Source organism: Ostrea edulis, chromosome 10 (genome assembly GCF_947568905.1).
Source record: "Ostrea edulis chromosome 10, xbOstEdul1.1, whole genome shotgun sequence".
Lineage (NCBI taxonomy): Eukaryota > Metazoa > Mollusca > Bivalvia > Ostreida > Ostreidae > Ostrea > Ostrea edulis.
This window is the reverse complement of record NC_079173.1, coordinates 35,643,565-35,658,343: the sequence shown is the minus strand read 5'-3', so window position 1 is coordinate 35,658,343 and position 14,779 is coordinate 35,643,565. Positions and strand designations below refer to the sequence as shown.

Genomic DNA, 14,779 nt, shown 5'->3' with positions numbered 1-14,779 from the left:
TCACAGAGTTAAATTATCTAGTTTTTATGACTCTGTAGTGAGCTCACAGAGTTAAATTATCTAGTTTTTATGACTCTGTAGTGAGCTCACAGTTAGAGATAAATTATCTATAGTTTTTATGACTCTGTAGTGAGCTCACAGAGTTAAATTATCTAGTTTTTATGACTCTGTAGTGAGCTCACAGTTAGAGATAAATTATCTAGTTTTTATGACTCTGTAGTGAGCTCACAGAGTTAAATTATCTAGTTTTTATGACTCTGTAGTGAGCTCACAGTTAGAGATAAATTATCTAGTTTTTATGAATCTGTAGTGAGCTCACAGTTAGAGTTAAATTATCTAGCTTTTATGAATCTGTAGTGAGCTCACAGTTAGAGTTAAATTGTCTAGTTTTTCTTCAAAGTTTTTTTTAGCACTGAGCATAAGTTGGACTCTAAATTTTTCTTAACCACAGTTTCATCCATGTCTTTTTTAGTTTGGGATGTACTCAAAGTACTGCTTTCCACAATTGCTTTTAGGTATTCAAATTCACTGGAAACCCATTCTTTGTAGAAGGAACCTTGTACGGTGATAAGGAAAGTTGTCAGAAATATGTGAATTGTGATAATTTTCTGACTGCTATCATCATTTGTCAATATTTTGATTTGTATCTCATCGTGTTTGCTTTAATTTTGTTTGCAAAGTTTATCAGTCCATTCTACTAAGAATTCATCTTTTTCGCCAAGTTCAATGTGGTATCTGAATACCAGACAATGGATCCAGTTGATAAGTCTTTCCTTTGACTCTACGCGAAATGCAGTCATTCGTGCGGCCGGTTCATAAATATTTTGGTTTAGGTCAATTCTTTCCGTGAGAGCATTTGCACCCTTTCCATGAGGTTTATTTGGATTCGATGGAATGATGTATTTATCAATATCTTTTGCTGTGAAGCAATTTTTCCATTCTAATTTCTGTCTCAATATTATAGGGTTAATTTTCCCTAATTTTTCAAAACATGCCGCCATTTTACTTGTAAATCATTACGTGGCGCTCACAAAATGTTCGGTTTATGCGACTATATAAGGCACATTTACACCCCTAAGACTATATATTGCTCCAAATGATCTCTTTTAAGTTTTAAAACAAGTCAAAGTCAGTACACAGAGCTGAATGATAAGATAAATTCAATATTTCATTATCGTCCTTCTCTTACCGAAACGTTAATTGTAATCGGGTTCGAATTAAATAGATCTATATCATAGCAAATCTAGCAGTATCACTTTGTATTTATGTACACCGGTAACATTACAAAGGTATCCGATGATGTTTAAAAAACCAACATTTTTATGCATTATTCAATTGAATACATGTATATCCATCTCAGGTGCGGATCCAGGAATTGCAGTTACGGGGGTGGGTGGGGGGGGGGGGCACTTTATGAAACAGTGGGTATGGGGCCCAGGAGGCGAAGGCCCTGGAAGCTCCTGGGTTTTACAGATTTTATTGGGCTTGAAATATGTTTCCTATTTAGTCATTTGTACTATTTTCTAGTATTTCTAATAGGTGAAATTAATAAAATGACGCAAATTTTAGGGGTTTTTGTAAAAAATTAAGTTCTCCCAATGAAGTAATTCAAGAAATTAAAAGATGTCATTAATTTCTCCGGGAGTGGAAGAAATCATTGCTTCTTTTATCGTTTAGTACATTTTTCTAAACAAGATACCACGATTAACCTTGAATTTGAAAATTTTAGGGGGTGGAGCTGCGCCTCCCCCCCCCCCCCCCCCCTCCTCTGCATTTACACATATGAAGCGGAAGGAAAGGGGGGGGGATCTCAACAGTGTAGAATACACACCTACAACAAAGTCTGACAGGGCTACAAAACATCTGTGATGATTAACTAGCAAACCATACCATAACTATATTAACCATATCAAACCATCTCTGTTACCTTTTGCATTGATAATTTAAACTCAGCAACTCGAATTTTCTCAGGTTTTTGTGTACCAATTAACAATATGAAGTTTTATAAACCATTTTCATTGTTCTAAATGCTCTATAAAATCTTTGTTGCACAAAGGTAGTGCTACATGTACATACCATTTGGTATGTAGATGTCAGTTCGAGCCTGATCATAGATTGTTTTTTTTAAAAATAGCATTTATAATAGTAATAATGCTTAGTTATAGTAGTTTATACAAATGTACGTCCTTAACCTAAGTCGTTAAACAGGTAGTGACAGTTCCATCACCAAACGCTCAGCATCGGGTGTGAATGTTACGGGTCCTCAGAGATGACCTTAGAAACGGATGTCCCATGTCACAGTAGGTGTGGCACGCTAAAGAACCCTCACTGCTCAAAGGCCGCCCTCACTGCTCAAAGGCCGTAAGCGCCGAGCATAGGTCTAAATTTGAAGCTCTTCGCCGGTCTTGGTGACGTCTCCATGAGTGAAATTTTTTCGAGAGAAACATTAAGCAAGATACAATCAATCAATCCGAAATTCGTCTGAATCTTACCCCCCCCCCCCCCCTACTTTAACATTCTGACATATGTTCGGGATATGTCTGTCAAATCCCAGATCTATAGTATAATACTACATAACAAGTTTCAAATATTCTAAAATTTTAATACCTGCTAATTTCTAACTTCTCAGGAAATGGCAAATGATGAAATTCAGGATATTCTTATAACATATTTAACTCAAAGTAAGACATTGAAATAAGTGAACTCAAACCACTTCAACATGAAACTTTATCTCACTTTGGAAATTTATCTTCTGATGTGGTGTGCACGCTTCCTACAGGCTACAGGAAAAGCTTGGTCTATGAATTACTGGCAGTGTTCCTAGGGAAGAAATTCAACAAGAGTGATTGTTCTTGAACCTTTGAATGTGATTGACCAAATTAGGTTCAGATGTCATGACAGTTAAAAACAAACTGAGGGAAGAATTGTTAGCATTACAAACCAGTGATGAGTATAGGCCAATGTTTAAAGAAATAAAACAGTTAATAGTTAATAAAACAGTTAACAGATAATCCGACTTAAAGCTGACATGAATTAATAAATCAGCTCACATTTCTCATCTTATTCGCCATATTATTTTTCAGGTAGCCTAATTTACTCTACCCATATGTACCGCTAATGTGATTGTCACACCTGAGTAATTTTCAAGCTGGACTCGACCAGTGCACATCTCCGATAGTAATGTATAGGGAATGAGAAATAAATAAAATCAAGTTTAAAAATATCATGCATTGCTGAAAATCACAAAATATATTGTATATTAGTAGAATATTCTGCAATTTTAGATAATTTAGACCAAACTGCAAAAAAAAAGCTTTTCTTGCATACTTGAAAGTGCATGCAAGTATCTGCAGTTTATTATGAAATAAATGCGGAAAAATCATTTGCCAATTACATGCTGATAGAATGGGATAAGCAAATATAGGTGCATGTGCATAATATGTTATGCACATAGCATACTCGCCAAAAAAAAAAAAAAAAATCCCCGGATCAAATCTATTCAACAGGTATGGAGATGTGCCCTTACCGAAAATGTTAGATTCTCTTTATTCTGATAAATCCACGAAACAAAATGAGAAATTCCGTTTGTATCTTGACATAACTCTACAACACGATGGCACTATCGAATATTTTTCCTGTATGGAATGCTTGACTCATGGTCAGGAGTTTTGCAGTTTACAGAAACCAGATCATGCACGCACAATAATATACACTGGTTATCTGGTTGGATATATTGCGTGCACAAATCAAAACAGGGGGGAAAAATGGAAAATTGGATTCTTCAAATATTTTTGCCATGAAAAATGATAATGCTAATTTTAAAAAAAAAAACATTTATGTATTTTCATATTTCTTGAAGTGAGTGTAAATGGTTTAAATTATATGCCCTTTGGTTATTCCATTCTATCAATAGATGATAGATAAATTATTTCTCCGCGTTTTTAAAAATAATTTTGACATGTTTACTGCAACTGTACTACATTCACATAAAGAAAAGCCATTATACAAAGTTTTTAGAATGATTTACTACTGTACGATATTTTTATTGTAATTTTGAGTACTGCATGGTGTTCTAAGACGTGATTTCATTTCTTTGTGATGCCCTATACCTTAGTATCGTATATATACGTGTTACCTGTCAAAGCTACTCGCACAGGTGATTTACTGATGTGAAGTGAAGCGTAGCAAAATTCATCCCCTTATATAACATGCAAACCCTGATACATAGAACGATAGATTATTCATCTAATATAGCGGATAAGCAGAGAAATATGGTGGACATAGATAATTCTACTATATTTATTAATTCATGTCAGCTTCAACTCGCTATGAGTTAAGTCTTGTTATTGAAATGAACAAAACAAGTATTTGTTATTCAGGCAAAGAAACATAGAATTGCACGGTTTTGATATTATCCCCCAAATACCCATTATGACAGTTCCCCTTTTTCTAATCCCTGGGTATATATAGTGCGCAAACGCTAAGTGCTAGTTCTTTTTTAGTTGCATGTCAACGAAAATCCAAATTGAACTGACGTGGAATTCCAATTCAACACCATCGTCCCCTCCTCGATTGACTCACCATATATTTGGGTATAGTAAAAACATATCTAAACTGCGGTACGTATTTACGTTCAATTATTTTGCTTAATCTGACGGCTCAATGTTTTTCTTCATGAGTTTTACAAGGGGGCTCGATTCATCAACACTGCCATGTCCACACCGTGTTGGCATCATGGTCGGTTCTTAACAAATTGCTATTTTAATATTATTGAATTAACTCTGAATTAATTTAAGGCTTGTTATTCTATTCCCATACATCTTCTGTAATATTCAAGCATCGATTATTATTTATTCCCCAAACTTATCTGTAATATCTAACGTGTATTTAGGCGTACTTAGCTAACCCGACAACACGTGCTGATTCATATTATTCCTCTGATAATATTGTTAAACTTCGTAGAAAATGTTATGACGTACCAAGCGCCCATCTAATCACCTTACGCCAGACCGGCACAACATCCAGCTCTTAGGTCACTGTCCACACATAATCTGACTCCTGCATCCCCCAAGTCATCAAAGACAAAACTTGGGCAAAGCAATATGTCGATTTGTCAAAACTTCTGAATTCACAATCACACATCAACCATCATGGTTGATTTGTCAATTTGCAATCATAGAGGGTCAATTAGTTGTCGAACCCAAGGTCATAACAAAATTGCCACGATTGATAACAGGATAGTGTGGATTTTTTATATTCGCAAGTACATATCTTGCTAGGCACCCTTCTGACATCCAGGGCATCTTAAAATATATTCATACCATTCGCATCGAACATGGTCGTAACACTAATTGTAACTGGTTCGAGTACGATAGGCAGTTCAGCTAAAAATCTAAAATAAAAAATAAAAGTAAAAATCCCTCTATCTCCTTCGGTTCCATTGATGCTGAGTTATGGCTCATTTATATGCAATCCCAGGTTTCCTACCCTTTAAATCAGTCAAAAACCGTAGATACATTGGTGGATTGAAAATATTGAGTGAATTATTGATTCATTTACCTCAAGTGTCATGATTATAATTTCAAAGGCTCGTGCCTTAAACCGCACAGCATCAACTTATCAAAAAGCCATCAACTCTTTTCAGAACTTTCGTACCAAATATAAATTGGAGTTATGCTGGCCTCCACCAGTTGACCAGATTTTTAACTATATTGCTTTCTTAAGTGCCAACAAAGTATCGTTTTTAACGGCTAGGTGTTACCTACATTTATTTGTAAGTGGCATTAGTTACAAAAGTTAGAGGGTGATAATGACAACACTCAAACATTCATAGTAAGCTAAATGCTACATGGATTCCATAGGCTGAATCCAGTAAAGCATGCCCGTTTCCCTATCACTCTTCGGTATACTGAACCACTTAATATCTATCCTACCAATAGTTTGTTCAAGTTCATACGAAGCCGCCATGTTTTCCACCGCATTTCAGTTGGCATTTTTTGCTTTGTTGCGGGTTGTTGCTAGTCATGCCACTCTTACACTATTGTACAATGACGTATTAATAGGCGATGTACATATTTCGTTGTTTATAACTGGATCTAAAACAGATAAATACAATAGCGATTCTACGTTGCACATTCCACTTAAATCGCAAACAGATTCATTGTTCAAGGGCTTACACAACTTTTGTCCATCAGACCGCAATTACGTGGACCATTTTTCTGCCACCTCAATGCCAAACCGCTCACTAAATATCAATTTACATCATTATTGCACAGGCCTATTGAATTAATCGGTCTAGATACTTCTACATTAAGTCTCATTCATTCAGAATAGGCGCGCTACTCATTTGTTTTTACAAGAAATCCCTGAAGACGAATTTAAGGCGAGAGGCAGATGGAAACGTGACGCATTTAATTCCTATATCAGAGACTAAAGTTTAAATTTTTAAGTATACCTGCAATATTTCGTGTTTTAATTGATTACCCAAGTTTGTAGGTTCCCGTACTACTGTCTGGATCATTGGCTCTTCCACTATTCATTCTGTTGCCCGCCACGCAGAAAAACATTTCGGAAACCCGCATATGGATCTACTACAGCACAATATTTCATTTGTTTTGGTCCGGTAAGAGTGACATGGTGTGGGAGGAGGTGGAGAGTACGGTTAAAAGTATTGTTGAACAAGCATTCTGAGAGTATTGCACAACAATACTGAAATTCATTATGTAGGTTAAGGTATAAGCGAAAACGGGGGAACCAGGATAGGAATGGTTGGAAATCAACTACTATCTGAGAAGAGACTAGACCAGGAAAAACAAGAGGTACTGTGAGCAATGCTCACTAAGAATACCCCCCGCTTACCCCAATCTCCCAAAGGGTGTTGGTAATAGGTATAAACTACCTCTTTTCTGAGTGTAAAAAACAAATGGCATGACAAACCGAACTATATTGCTACTTCGATGTCCAGTGCGCGTGACCTTTGACCTTTTGACCCCAAAATCAATAGGGAACATCTTCATCCCATGGGTAGTCCATATGTATGATATGGTGACTGTAGGTGGAAAGGATAACGCTTTAGAGCCCGGAAACCATATTGCTACTTCGATGTCCAGTGCGCGTGACCTTTGACCTTTTGACCCCAAAATCAATAGGGAACATCTTCATCCCATGGGTAGTCCATATGTATGATATGGTGACTGTAGGTGGAAAGGATAACGCTTTAGAGCCCGGAAACCATATTGCTACTTCGATGTCCAGTGCACTTGACCTTTGACCTTTTGACCCCAAAATCAATAGGGAACATCTTCATCCCATGGGTAGTCCATATGTATGATATGGTGACTGTAGGTGGAAAGGATAACGCTTTAGAGCCCGGAAACCATATTGCTACTTCGATGTCCAGTGCGCTTGACCTTTGACCTTTTGACCCCAAAATCAATAGGGAACATCTTCATCTCATGGGTAGTCCATATGTATGATATGGTGACTGTAGGTGGAAAGGATAACGCTTTAGAGCCCGGAAACCATATTGCTACTTCGATGTCCAGTGCGCGTGACCTTTGACCTTTTGACCCCAAAATCAATAGGGAACATCTTCATCCCATGGGTAGTCCATATGTATGATATGGTGACTGTAGGTGGAAAGGATAACGCTTTAGAGCCCGGAAACCATATTGCTACTTCGATGTCCAGTGCGCTTGACCTTTGACCTTTTGACCCCAAAATCGATAGGGAACATCTTCATCCCATGGGTAGTCCATATGTATGATATGGTGACGGTAGGTGGAAAGGATAATGCTTTAGAGTCCGGAAACCATTGCGTCTACAGACGGACGGACGGACGGACAGACAGACGGACAACCCGATTCCAGTATACCCCCCCACAACTTGTTGCGGGGGGTATAAAGACAAATTTACAATTAGGTTTAAGTCTTTAACCAAGTCAATAAACTGTGACATGTAGGTGATCGTGAATAATTTAGCTATATTGTTGTATTACTATGCTAAAAGTTTTAATGAGTGTAATATTCTTATCTACAGAGATAAGAAACTTGGATGTAAACTAACAATTTATGCTATTTTTCTAAGCCCAAGGGCCATAACTTAATGAAAAATCAACGGATCGAGACGAAATTCGAACTTGATCTGTAACTTGTTAAGACAAAGCAATGTACTAAATATCAAATAAATATCTGCAAGCACAACCAACAACAGTCTGGAAAACTGTTAATTCATGCTATCTTTCTAAGTCCAAGGACCATAACTAAGTGAAAAATCAATGGACCGGGACCAAATTCAACGGGATGGATTGCTCAGCATCGTCAAAAGAAACGTTAGGATATTTCCTAAACCACACGGCTATATAATAAGTAGTCCTAAACCACACGGCTATATAATAAGTAGTCCTAAACCACACGGCTATATAATAAGTAGTCCTAAACCACACGGCTATATAATAAGCAGTCTTCCTGTCATGGCTCGAGCAAAATTTTGTCCGCTCGTGGGGGATGTCTTCCGGTACGTTAACATTTCTTATACATACATGATGACATATGGACGAATTTTGCTAAGCCTGCCACAGATTTTGTTTCATCCCTGGTCCGTGGCCAATAATTGGGCTTATTGACATTGAATGATATTGATTGATTGACAGATTGAAATAATTGATTGATATGTTGATTGATTGAAAATATTGAGTGAATTGAAATATTGATTGATTGATTGAAAATATTGAGTGAATTGAAATATTGATTGATTGATTGAAAATATTGAGTGAATTGAAATATTGATTGATTGATTGAAAATATTGAGTGAGTTATTGTTTGATTGACTGACACATGGATGGATTATTGATGCTACAACATAACTATCCAAAAGTCGTTGTAGATCATGCATTTCATTATTTGATATACATACTGATGGTTTGTATTGATATGAACATTGTCTTTGTATTGGAAATGTTTTTATTCAGTAAAGCCATGACAAAGACTGCCAATACGTGTTATCGTTCTGTTCTATTGAAATAACAGTTAATAAAACAGTTACGATCAGTACTACATCGTGCCAGAATTCTGGCACTCAGTGCAACATTTAAGATTGTCAAAGTAGATATCCCGACAACTTTTGATGAAAAATTTTAAAAATTGTGTGTTCTAAACCAACACGCCATAACGTATCTCTTATTGTAAGACCTCCACTTACAACCTCAGTAAGGATACTAAATGTCCCAAAACCTCCACTTACAACCTCAGTAAGGATACTAAATGTCCCAAGACCTCCACTTATAACTTCAGTAAGGATACTAAATGTCCCATTGCTGTGTGAGCGGAAGTCCAAGGGCCAACAATTTCCCTTAACGTTAGTACATGTGTATGCTAGTGGAAATATGGACTGGGCTGGTAGCGGTTTCGAACTGGCATGTACACGTTTAAGTACAGACATGTTGGTTGGAGACCAAGACGCCCAAAACCAACGCGTAGCAATGTACCATTGCTGCATTGATTGTATAAATTGTTTAACGTCCCTCTTGAGAATATTTCACTCGTATGGAGACGTCATCATTGCAGGTGAAGGACTGCAAAATTTAGGCCTATGCTCGGCGCGTATGGCCATTGAGCAGGGAGGGATCTTTATCGTGCCACACCTGTTGTGACACGGGACCTCGGTTTGTGCAGTCACATCCGAAGGATCGTCCTATTTAGTTGCCTTTTAGGACAAGCACCTTGACATTAGGCTTTCTTTGCCTTACAAAAACACCTTTGATGAGACATGCCTCAGCTGTACTTGTTTTATTACGTTCATCCCACAAAAATGTTGACAAACATCGAGAAAGATATCCATTGCTCATAAAATAATGAGAATTATTTTACCTCATCTCCCTTTTCAATGCATCCAGGTTAGACATTAAACAATATAGTCCAATCATTCAGTCTATAACATGAAACTAGTCCTTCATATGAGGTATTGCTCAAACGTGAGTATACGTTTTGCCTGGAATATTCTTCTATTTCTTGCGAAATTGATTGATTTAATACTGTTTAACGTCCCTCTGCAGAATATTTCACTCATATGGAGACGTCACCACTGCCGATGAAGGGCTGCAAAATTTTGGCCTATGCTCGGCACTTATGGCGTTTCAGCAGGGAGGGGAACCTCGGTTTTTGCGGTCTCATCCGAAGGACCGTCCCATTTAGTCGCCTCTTACGACAAGCAAGGGGGTACTGAGGACCTATTCTAACCCGGATTCCCACGGGATTATTTGCATTGATATCGTACATATAATTAAATCATGTATAACATATGAAAGGTGAAGATAAGGAACAGTGATCACTCTCAAAACTCCTATAAGTAATACAAAATAGATAGTTGGGCAAACACGGACCCCTGGACACACCAGAGGTGGGTTAGTGTGCCTAGGGGGAGTAAACATATCATGTCGACAGGTCACACCCGCCATGAACCCTATATCCTGATCAGGTAAACGGAGTTATCCGTAGTCAAAATCAGTGTGCCAAGAACGGCCTAACAATCGGTATGAAACACGTCAGACAGCATTTGACCCAATGATAGGTTGTATTGACGAACTAGATCGTTATAACGACCATAGAATTTGCGAAATTACTAGGATTTACCATTTCTTGCCATCTTTCAACAGTCTCAATCCCGTGGGGATCCGGGTTAAAATAGGTCCTCAGTACCCCCTTGCTTGTCGTAAGAGGCGACTAAATGGGGCGGTCCTTCGGATGAGACCGCAAAAACGGAGGTCCCGTGTCACAGCAGGTGTGGCACGATAAAGATTCATCCCTGCTCAATGGCCAGAAACGCCGAGCATAGGCATAAATTTTGCAGCCCTTCACCGGCAGTGGTGACGTCTCCATATGAGTGAAATATTCTCGAGATGGACGTTAAACAATATTCAATCATTCAACATTCTCGTTTAAATTCGGCATTTCGCAAATCCTACAGTCGTTATAACGATTTGGTTTGCCAATATTAGCTATCATTGGGTCAAATGCTGCCTTACGTGTTTCACACCCATTTCTAGGCCGTTTTTCCCCTGGTTCAACTCATTTTTTCAATTCTTTCAGTCAGGAAATTTACAAGTGCCCCTACATCCCAAACTGTCCAGCGGATATGGGGACGTTTCTTGACACACTGATTTTGACTATGGATTACTCTGTTTACCTGATCAAAATATAAGGTTCACGGCGGATTAGACCGAAAGGAAATCCAATACTTATTCCTCATAGGCACCTAATCCCACCTCTGGTACAATGCATGTGGGGTCCGTGTTTGCCCTATTCTTTATTTTCTCATTCTTTACAGGAGCTATGAGATTTTTTATCTATATGAATGTTTTTCATATAGTCTGATCGATCGAGAGCACAATTTGTAAATTGATATATCTAACGTCCTGCTCGAAATTTGTCCATTGTTCAATCAGTTTTAATTTGGATAAACACTTTGGTATTTCTTAGTGGTTGAAAATTTTGATATTTCTTTAAAGGGGCATGGACACGATTTGAGCTGAAAATTTTAAAATTATATTTTTCTATTTTTATTTTTTACAATGCATAACTGAATTATTTCTAATGGTCAACATGAGTCGTTAAGTGAGATGTTGCAATTCTTTGTTATGTAAACAAAGCTCGTGTCATGTTTACATTAGACTGTTTAATAGAAAATAGCGTGTTTAAAACAAAATGAGATGTGTTAAACACTAGAAACTATTTAATTGTGTTAAGAATTCACTTATAAATTGAAAAAAATCTGATTTAAACGAAACTTTTACTAGTTTATTTAATCTATGTAAACAAAAACATAACAGGAGCCTTGTTTACATAAGAAGACCTTTGTCTCTCCCATGTACCTTGACTACTGACATTAAGATTTTTTGCTATCATTAGTAGTACCTTAGTTAAGCATTCTAAAGATTAGAAATATATTCGAGCATGCGCTTTCTCCAGAAATTGTCATATTGAGTGCCGGCCTTAAAGGCTCCCTCCGACAAGTTCATCGTCAATTCAAAGTTATCCTTATCTTTCATCCATATACGGGTCGTTATTACAAAACTCATCGGATTTCTCCATAACACTATTAATGAAAGAGATTAATCTACCGTTTTTAGTTCGCATGTGTCACCACCATACTACCACCCACGTTTTATTAACACCAACATACTACCACTTATACACTATACTATCACCTATACACCCAATACCACCATATACTCACCACTTACACAGCACATATACATCCCATACCACCACCTGTGCACCACTACTGGCACACCAGATGCCATCACTTACAGCTTCTTTAACATTACTCACAACATTACCTATATAGTTTTGCATTTCTTAGCATAACAATATTAATGAAAGAGATTGATCTACCATTTTTAGTTTGCATGTGCCACCACCATACTACCACCCACATTTTATTAACACCACATACCATCACCCATACCACCACTCATGCACCACTTACCACCACCTATACACCACATGCCGCCACCTATACACCCAATACCACCACCTGTGCACCACTACTGACACACCAGATGCCATCACTTACATCTTCTTTAACATAACTCACACCACTACCCATATAGGTCCTAAGTTATGCATGTCTTTGCATACGAATATTAATGAAAGAGATTGATCTACCGATATTAGTTTGCATGTGTCACCACCATACTACCACCCACATTTTATTAATACCACATATCACCACTTATATATCCCCATACCACCACTTGTACACCACAGACTACCACCTATATGCTACATAACACCTACTCGCCACTATCGGCACAACAGTTCCCATGACTAAGGGTTTCTTTAATTGATGGCTCTTTAGCCTGCAAACGCCTACCACCATAAGGCCTTCCGAAAGACCCGTAAATGGAGGACCAATCACTACCAATGTTTACGTCTTAGGTTGGCGCTGCCATGACATGAGGAGGATTCGAATTCATGAGCTCCCGGTTAGGAAACAAACACTCTAGCATTGAGCAATGCGACCGGTAATTGCGTGGTGGTGGTGGTGGAAACATATAAAGAACCTAAAAGCCAGGAATTATTCATTCACTTTTATGCATTCGAGCAGTTAACATGATTGAGTGTTCAGAGTGTCATGCTTTATTTTCTCGCAGAGATGCCATGATGCGTCACAAAAAAAAATTAAACATGGGGACAGCGATGAGGGAGAGGATATTGACATGACTGATTATCTCCAACACAGAGTGAGGTTGACAGTGACGCAGAGGAAGACAATATCGTCTTTCGCCAAATGGCACATAAAGCGCGAAAACATACAGCTGCAGAGTGGCAGAAGAGATACGAGAAATACTTGAACCAAAATATGTCAGAAATGAAGGTTAGTAAGAAAGCAGATGAAAAAACCAAAGGAGAAACTTCCCAACAGTTTAGAAAACTGTATGAGCGGTTCCTTTACGATCAGTATCAGTTGCAAGAAGAAACAACGCACGAACAGGTGACGGACGCCATCGATGAATTTGTGTCCGACAATCGTGGATTAAAAAATCCATTAAAATGGCTCTTCGCAAAAACAAATATTTACTTGAATCTTACCTAGATAAGTACGACAATGATGAATACAAGGAGGAGGATAAGGAGGAAGATGAGGAGGAGGAGGACTAGTCGATGCGAAAGAATCACACCACTGTGTACCGAGAACCCCACAAATGAACACTGGCTTTAAAAACTTAATTCAGTCAAATATTGACCTGCATCTATTTGAAGGCAAAAGCTACATCAAATGACATTTTTCATCTGATATATGCAATGAAATAAAAGTTGTAAACCTACAAAAATGTGTTATTTTTTACAACATGGGCATTACGAAGCAAACTCACTTAAGAAATGTAACGAATCATCAGGTGATAGGATCCAATACCCTGAAGTTATCAAGAGCGGAGCCTAGTTGCCACACCTCATTCTATTTTCTGGCATTCGCTAAATAACATGGCACAGAAACAACTCGACTTGAAGAAAGCTAAGAAGCCCGTAGATCAGACATAACAAAAATACATTGAGAGACAGTTGGAAATGGCACAGACCACGGACTTTCTCCCTAGTCAGAATCCTACGGATCAAGGCCTGGGGGTTTTCTTCCCCGATTCTCAGGATGCTACGGGACTGGAGTTGGGATTATACGATAACCCTTCTATTAGTAATGAAGATTCCCCCATGATCAGGGCTGATTTTGCGATCATTACGAACACACTGGACGGAATCGTCAACCGCATCAACGTACTGGCCGACGAAATCGCCAATCCCACCGCGGTGTTGATGAAAAAACTGGAGGTAGTGGCCGCTAAATCCCATAAGGAGCCTACCAACAACGCCTGCTTCACCTGTGGGGAAACGGGGCATTGGTCACCAGATTGCCCCCAGAAAACCACCAAGAAAGCTAAAGAGCTCGACCCGTGCTATATGTGTGGGCAAGTGGGCCATTGGATTGCGGACTGACCGAAACACCAGGACGTTCCCAGCGCAAACCCTCCACCTAAAGAAGAACCACCCAAAAAGAAGAGGAAAACCGCTGCTAAGAAATCCAAGTCCGCGTGAAAGACTGTAAATTTGTGTGGACTTTATAATTTGTGTGGACTTGTAAAAATTGTGTGGACTTGTAAAAATTGTGTTTAATTGTGTGCAAATTGTTGATTTGATAAATTGTTGAATTATGCTTGTGTAAACTTTTAATTGTTCATTGAATAAATGTGTAAACTTTCAACCATTGTTCTTCTTTAATTCAATTC

General features: G+C 38.2%; 1 protein-coding gene across 1 annotated transcript; it reads left to right on the top strand.

Moving 5' to 3' along the window:
- Positions 1-14,066: 14,066 nt before the first annotated feature.
- Positions 14,067-14,489, top strand: LOC130050704 (uncharacterized). The gene has a single exon (XM_056150941.1). It carries the CDS (start codon positions 14,067-14,069, stop codon positions 14,487-14,489), a length of 423 nt encoding a protein of 140 aa, XP_056006916.1.
- Positions 14,490-14,779: the final 290 nt, after the last annotated feature.

Excerpts from the sequence above, each read along its gene's own strand:
- LOC130050704 (XM_056150941.1), top strand. The coding sequence starts at position 14,067 with ATGGCACAGACCACGGACTTTCTCCCTAGTCAGAATCCTACGGATCAA.